The following is a 16064-nucleotide window of genomic DNA, read 5'->3' as shown; positions in this document are numbered from 1 at the left end:
TAATGTCGTCAATGAAGATAGGAACAATGACCTTGATGTCGCCTTTGGAATAGATGTAGATGGAGCTGTCGGAGCGAAGCCTAGAGTAGCCTATACCCTCAAGAACACTCCGGAGTTTCTTATTCCACTGTCTGGCAGCCTGCTTGAGACCATAGAGCGATTTACGCAGCCGAAAGACCATGTTAGGACTACCAATGTGATAGCCCTCGGGTTGACGCATATAGATCTCCTCTTCAAGTTCTCCATAAGTGAAGGCAGAGGAGATGTCGACTGAGCGCATTTTGTAGCCTTCTCTAGCTGCAAGAGCAACAATGAGGCGTAGTGATGCAGGACGGAATGTAGGGGCAAAGACCTCAGTGAAGTCGAATCCCGGACGTTGGGAATAGCCTTTAGCAACGAGACGAGCCCGGTAGCGCTCAATTGAGCCGTCGGCAAGTCGTTTCACTTTGAACACCCAGCCAGAGTTGACTACCTTCTTGCCTGGAGGCAGTTCCATTAACTCCCAAGTTCCGTTAGCCTCGAGATTGAATATCTCAGTGCTACAAGCCTCAGTCCAGCAATCCGAGTCAGGAGACTTCATTGCTAGTCTATAACTCCGGGGATCAGCACCCGAGACGGCTCCAGCAAACTCGACTTCACAGTACTCAGAGTCAGCTAGCAGAGCAGCTTCGTCATCTGAGTCAGAGTCATTACCAGCTAAGTCTGGTTGTTTGAGCTTCCACCACTGGCCAGGAGGCTTCCGAACTCGCCCAGTACGTCTAGGAACGTGAGGGGGCTCAAGAGGTGCTCCGGCAGTAGGAGGAGTGACTGGGAGAGGTGCATGGATTTGTGGAGGAGTGACTGGAGGAATCACAGGAGGAATGAATGGAGGAATTACTGGAAGTGGTAGGGGTAGAACTGGCTTCTCTTCAGGAGGAACTGAAGCGGACGGAGTGGGAGTCTTAGGACGAGCAGGAGGGAAGTGATTATCACCCCCTTCATCCTGTAGAGGTGGCAGTCCCGAGTGTGATGATGTATCATCAGGAATTGGTAGTGACTCTGGTAGACAAGCAAATGATGGGACAGCCTCGAGTTGGGCTTTAGAAGTGCCCGGAAAGTATCTCTCATCAAAATCAGCTCTCTCGGAGATCATGGTTCGCTTAGTGACTGGGTTGTAGAATTTCCAGCCTTTGTATCCAGCCGGATAGCCTATAAAGACACACTTCTCGTAGTGAGGCTGAATAGAATTTCGCTTATCTCGTTGTACATGGACATAGGAAGTGCACCCCCAGACCCGGAGATGTGAGACATCAGGTTTTCGCTTATAGAAAGCTTGGAAGGGAGTAGTGCCCGAAAGCGAAGCAGTAGGAAGCATATTCCAGACATGAACCATAGATGAGATACATTCACCCCAGAATGAAGGAGGTAGCCGAGATTCCGAGAGCATAGCAGTGATCCTCTCTCCCATAGTCCTATTAGCCCGTTCAGCAAGTCCATTCTGCTGAGGCCGGTTCCGAGTCGAGTGACGTCTCTCGATGCCGGCAAGCTCAGTAAAGCTTTTGAAAGCATTAGACATGTATTCACCTCCCTTGTCATCCTGTAGTGCTCGCAGTTTGACTCCGAGTTGAGTCTCAGCCCAGGATTTGTAGACTTTGAAGGCTTCAAATGCCTCCGACTTAGCTTTGAGCAGATAGACTGCCCGGAAACGTGTCGCGTCGTCAATGAAGTGTTAGGTGATGACAGGACAAGTCACACATCGCTTCTTGAACTGTAACCACTACCTTCCTGTTTGGGAAGTCTCAGTGTTTTATACTCGAGTAGCAATACATTACATTCTACGATGGATACGCGCGAGGACTTTGAGGACTCGGGCGACTGGTCTGACGAAGGAGAGATTCCGGAAGGTATGTTCAACAGTTCGGTTGGACAGGCCCTTCTACGTGCTGCGAGGAACATGGAAGATGAACTCGAGCTCCCGGCGGCGTCCCGCATGACGACGCCACATCCTGCTAGGACTCCTTCGAAGTCCTCCCTCACCCCCCTATCCTACACTTCGGTCCCCGTCCCGTTGGATAACCGCTCCCCGACGCCGTTTCCGTCGACCCCGACACCGGCTCCTACCTCCACCCCTTCCACTGGGCGTTCCCGTACTCTGACCGCTGGTCAGAAGGGAATGCTCAAGCTTGTCAACACCTCGATTGTCATGCTTGACGACATCGAGCCCGAACACCCGCTGTATGCGCCGTTTACGGACTGTATACTGCGGGCGGCACATGTACTCATCAAGCGGCGCGATCTTGATGGATACAAAACCTCCTCCGTCGCGGGCATCGGCTCATTTTCTGAGCAGCTCGCGAAGATTATCGGCTCGGTCGATCCGCCCCCACGGGCATTCGAGTCAACCCCGCCCCCTCCTACTCCCTCGGGTACAGCCACCCCTCGGCCACGGTCTCCGTCGGCCGACATGGACATGACCCCGAGGAAATCTAAGAAGGCGAAGCCGGCACAGCCGACCCCCCCTCCTCCACCCCAGCCACCCGTTTTTGGGAAGGACCCTGTCCTCCCCAAGAATAACTCTTACGCCAAGGCCGCTGCACGCCGTCCCCCTCCGCAACGACCTCCGCCCCGCCCCCAGGCTCCCGCCGCTTTCGCGGCTCCCGCCCCCACCACCCCTGCGTCCAAGCCTTCGGGCAAAAAACGTAGGGCCCGTCACACGTGCCACGGCGCTTCGCGTCGCGGCGTGCACCTCACTCCCCCGGCCGGATCCTCTATCCGTGCTGCCCACGTGTCCCCGGCCATGCTGGCCGAGATCAACCAACACCTCAAGGATGACGTCAGTTCTGACGTCATTCTCGAGCACTCCGAGGACTCCGGATCCGGCATATTCATTGCCGCGAGCCGAGTCCTTAACTCCTCCGAGACCGCATGTGTGCTCAAACACATACGGCGTCTCGTCACCGTCGCGGGCATCGTGCCCATCAAATCATCCCCCGTCACCTCGACTTCTTTCCTCAAAGTAATCGACGTACCCATGATCCCCGCCGAGCCGAAGACTTGGCAGTCCGCCCAACGCAGCGCCTTCAGCACAGCGCTTGCAATCTCGCCAGTCGGAAAGGAGTTATCCGCCGTCCTCAAGCACGCCGTCCGCTTCATGCGGACATCAGCCCACAGTGACACTTGTGTCGCGTGGGTTGACATTCACGATTCCGTAGCGGGCACTTCGGCCCGCTCTTTCATCAACAAAACGATCGTCATCGGCGGTCGAAACTGTCAAATCCGAGGCGCAGCACCCCGGCCCGGTTCCGCTTTGTGCACTCGGTGCATGAGGTGGGGCCATCACTCTTCGGTATGCCGTTCCAAAGGCATCCGCTGCCCCCTCTGCGGGCTTCCCCACTCCGAGGACGCCCACCCCATTTACTGCGCCCATTCCAAGCGCGACCCCGACGCCCGGTCTTGCGTCAACTGCTGTGCGGCAGGCAAGACGAAGCGCGACCACTCTGCAATGGACACTTCGTGTCCGTTCTGGCAGAACCGATTCGAGCAGCGTTAAGCGAGGACCCAATTCCCTAAGAAGTAATCAGCGCGCGTCAAAACGCGTTTCGGGGTTAGTAGCCTAACGGCCTCCCAACTTTCATTTTCATTTTCTATGTCTATTTTCCGCCTGATTATATTTCAGTCTCGCGTTCCGGTACGTACTATGGTCTGTGTTCGACTGCGACATGTTTCCGGGGCCGCATAAGCATGTACCACTCTTTTTCGATCGAACTTTTATTTTTTCTTCTTCTCTACGCTAGCGCTTGACCTCGTCGCGCAGGATATGTTTTTCTTTTTCTCTTGGTAACGCGTCATGGCAACCTTATTCTCAGCACGTTGTACATAGTGTTCGCATGTACTTATATCGCTGGAATAGAAGGCTCGAACAGCCACTTGATTACAAAAAAAAAAAAAAAAAAAAAAAAAAAAGACAGGACAAGTCACCTGACAGTTCGGAGCTCTGTGCTCTCACATAATCTGTACTGTGCCTCAGCCCCTGCAGCAGGCCCTCAGTCGTGGGTTCCACCTCTAGGCCTAAGATGTATATCTATAACATCTTAGCTACTATATACCAAGATCATATAGCTCAGTGGTTAGAGCTTCCTAGTGCAATTGGGATGGTCCCAGGTTCAAACCCTGGTGTGGTCACTTTTCTATCTTGACATGAAGGTGATCCAGTACTTGTAGCCTGAGTGTGAAGCGACTGGGAGCGGTCCGTGAAGATCTGAATGCACTAGCTCGAGAGGAGAGCGATTGTGATTCAAAGAAGAGGGAAAAGGAAGAGAATGCATCTTGCCAGCCAGACACGGCTCACAGATAGAGTCAGGGGACGAGTTGGACTCGAGTTTGAGCCCGGAAACAAGGTTCTTACTGATCATAGACTTCACATCAGCGTAGTTGTGATGAATGAAGCGACGGTGCCATAGCGAGAGGTCAACTGGAAGAGTAGAGACAGAGAAAGCAGTCTCAGAAGTCACAGTTGAGCCGTCGAGCTCAGCAGAGTTGTTGGAATGGATAGTGGCCGTGAAAAGTGTTCTCCCTTGGTATTTGAAGTCAATGGAATGAGCAGAGATAGTGATATTGAAGCCCTTGTGTCGGGCAAGGTAGAGACATGATAAGAGATTACTCCTGAGGTCAGGAACATGAAGGACTCTCGTAAACTCAACCGCTCTAGTCTCTTTTCCATTCACCACCGGTTGAAAGACAACAGACCCTACACCAGCTGAATAGACAGTAGAGTTATCAGCAAGGCGGATAGGGATACGATGAGGGGAGTAGGATTTGAACCAATGGCGGTGAGGAGTCATGTGGGATGTAGCACCAGTATCAGCCAGCCAGAAAAAGTCAGCATCAAGCTGTAGTGGTGATGATGGTGAGGAAGAGGATGAGGGAGAGGATGAGGGAGAGGAATAAGCACCAAGAGCGGATGCTCTCAGTGGAATATCAGAGCCAGGAGAGCCAGAACCAGTAGAAACATCCCCAGGAGGAGTGGGTGGTGTCTTGACAGCTGGAAGAGCTGCACCTATCCCACTCAGATGGCCAAGTGGCCCTTTGACATTACTTTTAGATGTTCCAGGCAGTCTGGAGCGCTCCTGAGCGCGTTCTTTCGTGTTCTTTCGCTTCCTGCACCTCCTAGACATGTGCCCTACCCTCCCACAAAAGGAACAAGCGATTGACGCGTTCTTAGGGCCGGAAATCGGTCCCAGAGAGTGTGGAGAGGGTGTATGGCTGCCAGAGGGAGTTGTGGTCGATGTAGAGGCTCTCAGACGCGTCGGAGACGCGCCAAAGCGCGTCGAAATGGTGTCCCAGGCATAGGGAGCATGTGTGCGCGATTGCAAGGCCATAGACGTCGATTTGAGGGCAGGGGAAGCGATAGAAGTTGATAGAGATAGGAAGATAAGTGAGAAGAGTTGAGGTTGATAAAGTAATAGTCGTTTTCTAAGCGTTAGAAGCCGGGGCCCATAGCCTGTTGAACGTAGAATGTACGCGACGCAGTGGCGAGTCTAACGGTCCTAGAAACGAGGCGAACGGACAGGAACTGACTGAGCAATCCCAAGGTCAACTGTGGACAGACTGTAAGAAGCTATATTGAGTTCTAATAACTTGTACTCACCTGTGGACAGACTGTAAGAAGCTAAGGCCTCTGAAGCGTCCACAGGGAAGTTCAACCATACATGACTAAGCTATCATGTGACTAAACTCGTCCGCATATATCTAAGTCCACCAACTACACTTGTAGACTGCTTGCTCACTCTAACAAATATGTCAGGCTGGGCAGAGTTATCAGACAAACAAACGGATACTACGCACATGCAGATGGGAGTCGCATCGAACGTAACACAGCAGGACTCAAGGCGGCGATTGATATAAAATTAGGCATTCGAGACATCCCACCACACATGACGCAAATATCAACAGCCGTCAACTCTTTTGTTGGGGCAGTAGAAGAAGAAAAGATGGTTTGGGGAGCTATTGTGGAGGTAGAAGAAGTCAAGGATGAAGGGGAGGCGGATGGTTTTGTAACGACCAGAGCTCAGAAAAAGAGTAGCGAAGGCGAGAAGAAAGACAATGGGAAAAGGACTAACAGTGATAGGAGTGGAGAAGTGGAAAGGAAGATGATAGAACCGGCTTATCGTTTTGAGTCCAAGATTGCAGACCCGGAGGCTGCCCAACAAATGCTGAAACAAATCCTTGACGTCAAGGTACCAAATATCAAAGTACGGGATCTGTTATCACTTAGCGGGGACCTTCGTAAACACATGGTGGAGAATACTCGAACCCAGAAAGCACCTGTGGCCAGCTCAGCGCTCATCACTACGCCGGATACAGTGGTGTTTTCGACACCACTTTGAGAAGTGGAAGTAACTATTATGGGGAAGCAGAAAGAGTATGGGTTACTAGATGAAGGATCGGAGATTGTTATTCTGCGGGAAGACTTACGACAGGAGTTGGGAGCTGAATTAAACAAGGAACGTCGAATGATGATGCAGACTGCGAATGGAGAAAAGGAGGCAATGTTAGGCTGTGTGGAATATCTAGAGCTGGAGGTAGGAGGTGTGAAGACCTACGCACATGCATTTGTGGTACCGAGAGCGCCGTATCGTTTGCTGTTAGGAAGACCGTGGCAGAAGGGAGTAAAATTGGGAAAAGTGGAACGGGAAGACGGTAGTATGGAGGTGGTTATAACGGATCCAGGAGAAGAGAAGAAGGTGGTGGTGTTGACAAGAGAGCGGAAACCTGGGAAGATGAAAGCAGGATTAGCAGTGTTGGGAGGAATGACGTGGGGAGGAAAGAGGCTGGAGATGGAAGGAGGAGAAAATTCGCTCACAGAAACAATTCTTGGAGATACGTTCATGTACGACATGGAAGCCCAATGTCTCGCATACAAGAAAGTGGCCAACAAGGTACGGCCAGTACCAGGAACCATGCCTAGCGATATCAGGATCATTCGAAAATTTCCCGAAGACCCATTGGAAACCTTACCGAAGATATCACCATTCCCACCAAAATTTTCACCAGGACTTCGTTTGACGCAGGAGCGGATGGATCAACTTGGATTGTTCTCGAGGGAGTTTTTGTGGGAGGAAGAAAAGAAGTTGGTGGCAAGAGTGCTGTTGATGAATGAAAAAGGGTTAGCCTGGGATGAAACAGAAAAAGGAAGGTTTCGAGACGAATATTTCTCACCGGTGAAAATACCTGTTCAGGAACATGTTCCATGGACCCGAAAATTGTTACCAATTCCTCCTGGAATCCGAGAGAAAGTCATTGATCTTGTACGCAAGAAAGTCGAGTCAGGAGTTTATGAACCTTCATACAGTTCCTACCGCCACCAATGGTTTACTGTCGCCAAGAAAGATGGAAACGTTCGCATCGTTCATAACTTAACACCCCTCAATGCAGTCACCATTCGGGACTCCCAGGAACCACCTCTCGTCTATCTTTACGCAGAGCAATGTGCTGCTCGAGCCATCTATTCGGGACTGGACTTGTTTGTCGGATACGATCATCGTACATTGGCTGAGGAATCTCGTGACTACACCACCTTTGATACCCCCCTCGGCACCATGCGTTTGACAGTTCTTCCCCAGGGATGGACTGGTTCAGTCGGTATCTTCCACAACGACGTCGCATTCATACTCCAGCACGAAACTGATAGGGCACCAAACTTCTTAGATGACATCACCCTGTTAGGACCGAAATCACGCTATGAGAAACCAGATGGAACTTACGAGACTATCCCCGAGAACTCAAACATCCGTCGTTTTGTTTGGGAGCACGCCGTCGATCTGAACCGTGTCCTCCATCATCTTGTTCATGCAGGAGCTACAGTATCAGCAAAGAAACTTCAACTTTGTCAGCCAGAAATCATTGTTGTTGGAAGAAAATGCACGTACGAGGGACAAGAGCCAGATGCTACAACGGTGGAGAAAGTCTTGAAGTTGCCAGAATGTAGGAACGTTTCGGAGGTACGGGGATTTCTAGGAATGGCAGGGACAGTGAGGAATTGGATTAAGAACTTTGCAGAGGTGGTGGATCCATTAACAAAGCTTACTCGAGTGACGAAGGAGGAATTTACTTGGGGAGAGAAACAAAAGTTAGCGATGGAGGCGATGAAGAAACGGGTAGCTACCTGTGAAGCAATTCGGCCGATTGACCATTCACTCCCTTTCGACGTCATCTTATCGGTCGACACATCAGTTATTGCAGTTGGTTTCATTCTTGCCCAACTGGATGAAAACAAACGTCGGAGGCCTGCTCGCTTTGGATCAATTGCATGGAACGAAAGAATTTCTCGTTACTCACAGTCGAAGCTTGAATTATACGGCCTCTTTCGTGTGCTCAACGCAACAAAGCTCTGGATAATTGGATCGAAGAAGTTAGTTGTCGAAGTCGATGCAGCATACATAAAGGGAATGTTGAACAAACCTGATCTTCATCCAAACGCTGCGATGAATCGATGGATTTCGGCTATCGTGATGTTTGATTTTGAGCTTGTACACGTTCCGGGAGTGAAACATAAAGGTCCGGATGGTCTATCAAGGAGGAGAGCAGCGGAAGAAGAGGGAGAACTGTTAGGAGAAGGCATAGAGGAGGCGGAAGACTGGGTTGACGACGTACTAGGTTGTGGTGTATGGGTTGCAGGAGGCTGGGAAACTGAGAAGAGAGTACAGGTTTTGTCAACATCGAGTGACGAGGACGTCACTAGCGGAAAGAAAGGGGGAGAAGGGAAAGAAGAACAACATGAAGGATACGACGAATATTTGGAAAAACAAAAAGGGAAATTGGAGGAAAAAGATGAGAAGTTAGAGAGGGTCAGAATATTCTTGGGAACAATGAAGTTACCAGAAGAACTCACAGGGAAAGAACGGCAAGGATTCATCAAGTATGCGGGCAAGTTCTTCGTGAAAGGAGACGGAATGTGGAAGAAGGAGAATAAGGGAAGGCATCAACAAGTCGTGCAAGACAATAGAAGACGTTACTCGTTGTTGGTTGAGGCACATGATCAATTAGGTCATAGGGGCTTTTATGCTACGCGACGAACATTGCTGGACCGATTCTGGTGGCCCGATATCGAGGATGATGTTCGTTGGTTTGTTTCAACGTGCCATGCTTGCCAAATCCGTTCACTCGAGAACGTAGTCATGCCCCCAACCGTTCAAATTCCAGCACCACTTTTCAGAAAAGCTCACATCGACACTATGCACATGCCGTCGGCTCACGGTTATAAATATATCGTTCAAGCACGAGATAGTCTAACAGGATGGGTTGAATGGAGAATGTTGACGAAGGAAACAGGGAAAACGCTCGGAAAGTTTATTTTCGAAGAGATATTATGTAGATGGGGGGCACTCGAAGAAATCGTAACCGATAACGGCACTCCCTACGTCGCGGCACTCGAATGGCTAGCAAAACGTTATCATATCCATCACATCAGAATCTCAGCCTATAACTCACAGTCAAACGGTATCGTGGAAACGGCGCATCGACCTATCAGGGATGGATTAGTAAAGCTTTGCGCAGGAGAAATCAAAAAATGGCCGGAATACGCACCTTACATCTTCTGGGCTGACCGGGTGACAACTAGGAGATCCACCGGTTTGACACCATATTACGCTGTTCATGGAATAGAACCACTTCTCCCGTTCGACATCTCTGAGGCGACGTTCTTGGCACCTGCTATCACATCCCCTCTCTCGGACTCTGACTTAGTCGCTACACGTGCACGTTCACTTCAAAAACGAGATGAGGATTTAGCCATGATTCATGATCGTGTTCTTTCAGCTCGCTATACATCCATTCAAGACTTCACAAAGAAGAATGAGCATCGGATTCGGGACTACGACTTCAAAATCGGTGAATTGGTCTTAGTGCTCAACAAGAAAATTGAACCCGAGGTCGGCCGTAAATGCAAACCACACTATTTCGGACCTATGGTAGTTATCAAACGACTTCACAGTAGGGCCTATATACTTGCCGAAGTCAACGGAGCAATTTCAAAACTCAAATTTGCTGCCTTTCGTCTCATCCCCTATCACCCTCGCTCGCACAAATATCTTGAAATCACGGAGTTCATCAACGGAGAAGACATAGCCAGCATAGCAGAAGAAGAAGATGAGTCGGAAAGGGAGTGACGAGGACGTCACACTTAGAAAGAAAGGGGGAGATGTGGGGGAAGTGGCTCGGCTAGAAGGGGAAAGAGCATCAGAGTGCACGACGCGTGGACCGTGCACGCTCACACGCTGATGACGCGTCGACCATCGGCGTGCACTGGTGCACTCGGCGGGTTTTTCTTGTTTTCTTGTTATGTTTTTGGTGGCTCATGCCACTCGTGCTTGGACCTAGAGTAAAACCTATATAAACTGCCTCATAATTCGTAGTTAGGCATCTCATTTCTTGCTCTCAATCTCATTCCTGTATCCTCAACTCAGCTTAATTCAATCTTATTAATTTCTCTCATCGAAAACTTATTTCCGTTACTCGAAACTCTCCCTCCATCTCTCGGCAACATATCCCCTCTCGAACTCGAAGTCAACCCCACAGTGGAGCAGGAGCAGAGAATTCACTTCCAGGGCATCCAGGACGGTCCTGTGAAGATGTGGGAGGCTCTAGAGGCTGTACATCGACAGAAAAGGGCTGGAATGCGTTTCAATGCCTATGATGACCTCTTTTCCATCCGAAAACTCGAGGAGGAATCCCTCCAATCCCTTATCAACAGAGTAGAGAGCTCTAAACGAAAAATCAAGGAACTCCGCCCCTCTTCCTTCACTCTAGAGCAGCTAGATGATGAGCTAGCCTCTATGGCTCTCATTAGAGCGCTCCCGGACGAGTTTTCCGGCTTCACGTCGTCTCTATTGCTTATGGATAAGCTGGACAAGACTACAGTCCACCAGGCCTTTGTCACTGAGGACCTACAACGTCGAAAACGCGCTCAGGACGCCTCTGGGACCTCCCAGGCTCTTGCAGCTCGCTCTGGCTCCCAATTTGCGACGAAAACCTGCGATTTCTGCGGGAGAGAGGGCCACAAGTTCTCTGAATGCAAAACCTTCGAGAGAGCAAAGTCACGGGCTCAGGAGGACGCACAAAAGCCTAGAACTCCGTACAAGAGGGCTAACAAGGCTCAGGAAGAGTCTGGGAGCTCTAGCTCGACTCAGGCTCTCGAAAAAGCGCAGAGAGTCACCGAGTTTGCTGGTAATGCAAGTACCCCTCATCCCTCACCTTCTCCCTCACCTTCTACACCTCTCCAGCTCGATGCTGACTTCTACTGGCTTGCAGATACATGTTAAACGTAGAACGATAGCGGTTGCAGTGGCGATCCTAACAAGCCTAGAAGCGAGTCAAACGGATAGGAACTGACTGAGCAATCCCAATGACAAACTGTGGACAGACTGTAAGAAGCTGTATTGAGTTCTAATAACTTGTACTCACCTGTGGACAGACTGTAAGAAGCTAAGGGCCTCTGAAGCGTCCACAGGGAAGTTCAACCATACATGACTAAGCTATCATGTGACTAAACTCGTCTGCATATATCTAAGTCCATCAACAACCAAGTATAGACTGCTTGCTCACTCTAACAATACAGGGGTCACTTCTCATATGACCCCTCACCGGCACTGGTTCAAGTCATATACCAGTCACAAAATCCCCATCCGACTAGCTGACAACTCCATTGTCTATTCTTTGGGGGTGGGATCTGTAGTCTTTGAGCCAGTTGTGAATGGAAAGGTGGTCAGAGCAGTCGAGTTGACTAGAGTTCTGCATGTCCCGGCTCTCCGGAGCAATCTGTTATCATGTCTATACCTTGCCCGTAACAAGGGCTTCAATATCACTATCTCCTCTCACTCTATTGACTTCAAATACAAGGGCACATCGCTTTTCACGGCCACTATTCATTCCAACAACTCTGCTGAGCTCGACGGCTCAACTGTGACTTCTGAGACTGCTTTCTCTGTCTCTACCCTTCCGGTTGACCTCTCGCTGTGGCATCGCCGCTTCATTCATCACAACTACGCTGATGTGAAGTCTATGATCAGTAAGGACCTTGTTTCTGGGCTCAAACTCGAGTCTAACTCGTCCCCTGACTCTATCTGTGAGCCGTGTCTGGCTGGCAAGATGCATTCTCTTCCTTTTCCCTCCTCTTTGAATCACAATCACTCTCCTCTCGAGCTAGTGCATTCAGATCTTCACGGACCGCTTCCGGTCGCTTCACACTCAGGCTACAAGTACTGGATCACCTTTATTGACGACGCGACGCGTTTCCGGGCAGTCTATCTGCTCAAAGCTAAGTCAGAGGCATTTGAAGCCTTCAAAGTCTACAAATCTTGGGCCGAGACTCAACTCGGAGTCAAACTGCGGGCTCTACAGGATGACAAGGGAGGTGAATACATGTCTAATGCTTTCAAAAGCTTTACTGAGCTTGCTGGCATCGAGAGACGTCACTCGACTCGGAACCGGCCTCAACAGAATGGACTTGCAGAACGTGCTAATAGGACTATGGGAGAGAGGATCACTGCTATGCTCTCGGAATCTCGGCTACCTGGGTCTTTCTGGGGTGAATGTATCTCGTTTATGGTCCATGTCTGGAATATGCTCCCTACTGCTTCGCTTTCGGGCACTACTCCCTTCCAAGCTTTCTATAAGCGAAAACCTGATGTCTCGCATCTCCGGGTCTGGGGGTGCACTTCCTATGTCCATGTACAACGAGATAAGCGCAATTCTCTTCAGCCTCACTACGAGAAGTGTGTCTTTATAGGCTATCCGGCTGTCTACAAAGGCTGGAAGTTCTACAACCCAGTCACTAAGCGAACCGTGATCTCCGAGAGGGCTGATTTCGACGAGAGATACTTTCCGGGCACTTCTAAAGCCCAACTCGAGGCTGTCCCGTCATTTGCCTGCACACCAGAGTCACTACCAATTCCTAATGATACATCGTCATACTCGGGACTGCCACCTCTACAGGATGAAGGGGGTGATAATCACTTCCCTCCTGCTCGTCCTAAGACTCCCACTCCGTCCGCTTCAGTTCCTCCTGAAGAGAAGCCAGTTCTACCTTTACCACCTCTCCCGTTGATTCCTCCAGTAATTCCTCCCGTGATTCTGCCAGTCACACCTCCACAAATCCATGCACCTCTCCCAGTCACTCCTCCTACTGCCGGAGCGCCCCTTGAGCCCCCTCACTTTCCTAGACGTACTGGGCGAGTTCGGAAGCCTCCTGGTCAGTGGTGGAAGCTCAAACAACCTGACTTAACTGGTAATGACTCTGACTCGGATGATGAAGCTGCTCTGCTGGCTGACTCTGAGTTCTGTGAAGTCGAGTTTGCTGGAGCTGTTTCGGGTGCTGATCCCCGGAGTTATAGGCTAGCTATGAAGTCTCCTGACTCGGATTGCTGGACTGAGGCTTGCAACACTGAGATATTCAATCTTGAGGCTAACGGAACTTGGGAACTCATGGAACTGCCTCCAGGCAAGAAGGTAGTCAACTCTGGCTGGGTGTTCAAAGTCAAACGACTTGCCGACGGCTCAATTGAGCGCTACCGGGCTCGTCTCGTTGCTAAAGGCTATTCCCAACGTCCGGGATTCGACTTCACTGAGGTCTTTGCCCCTACATTCCGTCCTGCATCACTACGCCTCATTGTTGCTCTTGCAGCTAGAGAAGGCTACAAAATGCGCTCAGTCGACATCTCCTCTGCCTTCACTTATGGAGAACTTGAAGAGGAGATCTATATGCGTCAACCCGAGGGCTATCACATTGGTAGTCCTAACATGGTCTTTCGGCTGCGTAAATCGCTCTATGGTCTCAAGCAGGCTGCCAGACAGTGGAATAAGAAACTCCGGAGTGTTCTTGAGGGTATAGGCTACTCTAGGCTGCGCTCCGACAGCTCCATCTACATCTATTCCAAAGGTGACATCAAGGTCATTGTTCCTATCTTCATTGATGACATTACTCTTGTCTCGAAGAGTGATGCAGCTATGACTTCGGCAGTCACTGAGCTCTCAAAACACTTCAAGCTCCGTGATCTCGGCTCTACCACACTTCTGCTGGGTATTCAGGTCACTCAGGACTCTTCTACTCGCTCCATCTCTCTCTCGCAGGAGCACTACATCAAGGAGCTCCTAGAACGCTTCAATATGGATGATGCTAATCCTCTTTCCACTCCACTCGCTCCGGGATCTGAGCTCTCAGACATTATTCCTTCACTCGAGGATCAGGCTGAGATGAAGTCAGTTCCCTATCTCAATGCTGTTTTTTTTTTTTTTTTTTTTTTTTTTTTGTAATCAACGTAAGTTTATTTCAAAACTACTCGTACGTCGGGTGTCACGACACTCGCCAGTTTACAGAGGCCCCTAACTACAGTATTCTACGCAAATGTATCCAGCGCGACGAGGTCAAGCGCTATCGAGAGAAAGAAAAAGAAAGAAAACAAAACGAATCGAAATATTGGTACATACGTAAGGGGACCCGGGATAAAACCAAGCAGTCAGCCAATACACCCTACATAGTACCGGAACGCTAGAGCACTTGCAGTCCCTTTTGCGGAATCAAACATACAGTATCAAATATGAAAGTGAAAAATTGAGGCATACTCGAGGTAACTTTAGATCCTCAGAAAGTCTTGTCCTCACCACTACCGTTCTCCCTCCTATACTGCTACGCAACCTTCCCAGTTCTCCATCAGAATCCACCGACCCAACCCGGCGACGGCTGTCTGTCCTCCTTAAGTTGAACGCGCGGGGAACTGGCGCTTGAGCCATGCACGATCGAACCTATTTTTCCAGAACGGGCACACCTTAGCATCCGTAGAGGAATGTGAGCGCTTGTCCGCTGGGCGTTTAGCCGCGGTACAATTTGCGCATTGGCGCACGTCGACGCACTTGAGATGGTTGGCCTCTGTGTGGGGGCCGGAGCAAAGGGAGCAGCGCACACACTTGGCACGACACTGGTCTGAATGATGACCCCACCGCTGGCAACGAGCGCAGTGGACAGAGCCGGAATGAGGGCGAGCGCCCTTGATTTGACAGTTCGTGCCGCTGATGGACATGAATTTGGAAATGTAGGTGCGAGCATTGCTGCCCGATACCGTGTCGTGGATATCGACCCATGCCCAGCACGAGTCTGAATGAGGGGAGGCACGCATGAAGCGCGGCTTGTGTTTGATGAGTTTGGCCAGCGAAGCACCAACCGGGGATTTGTTGAGGGCGTTAGTAAACGCCTCGTGCTGTTTGAGCGCCCACTCCTTAGGGGAAGCGGGCACGTGAGGAATATCGACGATCTTCAAATATGAAGTCGACGTGATGGGGGAGTGGCCGATGGGGACGTTCGGACTAGGGAAGATCCGCCGAACGTGCTTAAGCACGAACGCGATTTCGGCGGGGGAGGGGACACGGGAGGCGGCAATGCAGATGCCGTTGCCTTCGACCGAGGCATGCGTTAAGATGACGTCAGACTTGACGTCACTCTTGAGAAGTCTGTTGAGGTTATTAATAACCTCGGGAGTGAAAGAGGCCGCTGTAACCGGCGAGTCGGTAGGCGGTGTCAGGATAATGGCACGGCGCGAAGCGCCGTGTGCGGTGTGCTTGCCTTGGCGTCTCTTGCGAGGCGCCGAAGGAGCGCGGAACGAAACTGAAGGGGTGCTAGAGGGAGGAGGCGCGCGCTTGGAACTTGGTATGGGAAGGGGTTTGGTGGGCGCCTTCCCAGACGCTGAAGGTGGAGCGGCCGGCTCATCCACTTCCATGAGTGGGGCCGTTGCCGAGGGAGTGATGTCAGAAGGTGGAGCCGGTTCAACTCGGACCTTCTTCTTCGGAGGCTTAGCCTTGGATGACTCAGCGGGTGGCGGTGTGTCCTGCGGATTTACACGAGGAGCAGGTGCGTCAACTGCGGAGGCAGGTGCAACAACTGCTGGGGAGAAGATGTGACGGAGAGTGGGGATTTTCTCCGTGAATGCTGAATGGATACCACTGACATTGGTTGTCCATGAATGGTGGGGGAAGGCGTCAATAATGTTTGTCTTTTCATGTAGCGAAAGATAACCCGCCTGCAAAAGTTTTAGAATATG

General features: G+C 50.6%; 5 protein-coding genes and 1 non-coding gene across 6 annotated transcripts; 5 read left to right on the top strand and 1 right to left on the bottom strand.

Moving 5' to 3' along the window:
- Positions 1–3130: 3130 nt before the first annotated feature.
- On the top strand, positions 3131–3529 carry AGABI2DRAFT_76743 (hypothetical protein; the record flags this gene model as incomplete). The annotated part of the gene is made up of 1 exon (XM_006455752.1): positions 3131–3529. One exon carries the CDS (start codon positions 3131–3133, stop codon positions 3527–3529), a length of 399 nt encoding a protein of 132 aa, XP_006455815.1.
- A 559-nt stretch (positions 3530–4088) lies between these two features.
- Positions 4089–4161, top strand: AGABI2DRAFT_t121. Its single transcript has one exon. It is a non-coding gene; the product is annotated as a tRNA-Cys (tRNA).
- Positions 4162–6383: 2222 nt separating this feature from the next.
- AGABI2DRAFT_76941 (hypothetical protein) lies at positions 6384–6746 on the top strand (the record flags this gene model as incomplete). The annotated part of the gene is made up of 1 exon (XM_006455751.1): positions 6384–6746. A coding segment is annotated over one exon (363 nt), but the record flags the coding sequence as incomplete, so codon positions are not given.
- A 129-nt stretch (positions 6747–6875) lies between these two features.
- AGABI2DRAFT_76779 (hypothetical protein) lies at positions 6876–7127 on the top strand (the record flags this gene model as incomplete). Its single annotated transcript, XM_006455750.1, has 1 exon — positions 6876–7127. A coding segment is annotated over one exon (252 nt), but the record flags the coding sequence as incomplete, so codon positions are not given.
- A 3411-nt stretch (positions 7128–10538) lies between these two features.
- On the top strand, positions 10539–10928 carry AGABI2DRAFT_44527 (hypothetical protein; the record flags this gene model as incomplete). Its single annotated transcript, XM_006455749.1, has 1 exon — positions 10539–10928. A coding segment is annotated over one exon (390 nt), but the record flags the coding sequence as incomplete, so codon positions are not given.
- Positions 10929–14726: 3798 nt separating this feature from the next.
- On the bottom strand, positions 14727–15984 carry AGABI2DRAFT_121727 (hypothetical protein; the record flags this gene model as incomplete). The annotated part of the gene is made up of 2 exons (XM_006455748.1): positions 14727–15907; positions 15972–15984. The coding sequence occupies 2 exons, from the start codon at positions 15982–15984 to the stop codon at positions 14727–14729; spliced, it is 1194 nt and encodes a 397-aa protein (XP_006455811.1).
- Positions 15985–16064: the final 80 nt, after the last annotated feature.

The sequence above is a fragment of the Agaricus bisporus genome (assembly GCF_000300575.1).
Source record: "Agaricus bisporus var. bisporus H97 unplaced genomic scaffold AGABI2scaffold_11, whole genome shotgun sequence".
Lineage (NCBI taxonomy): Eukaryota > Fungi > Basidiomycota > Agaricomycetes > Agaricales > Agaricaceae > Agaricus > Agaricus bisporus.
Note: the sequence above shows the minus strand (reverse complement) of the source record. Positions and strands in the feature narration are given on the sequence as shown.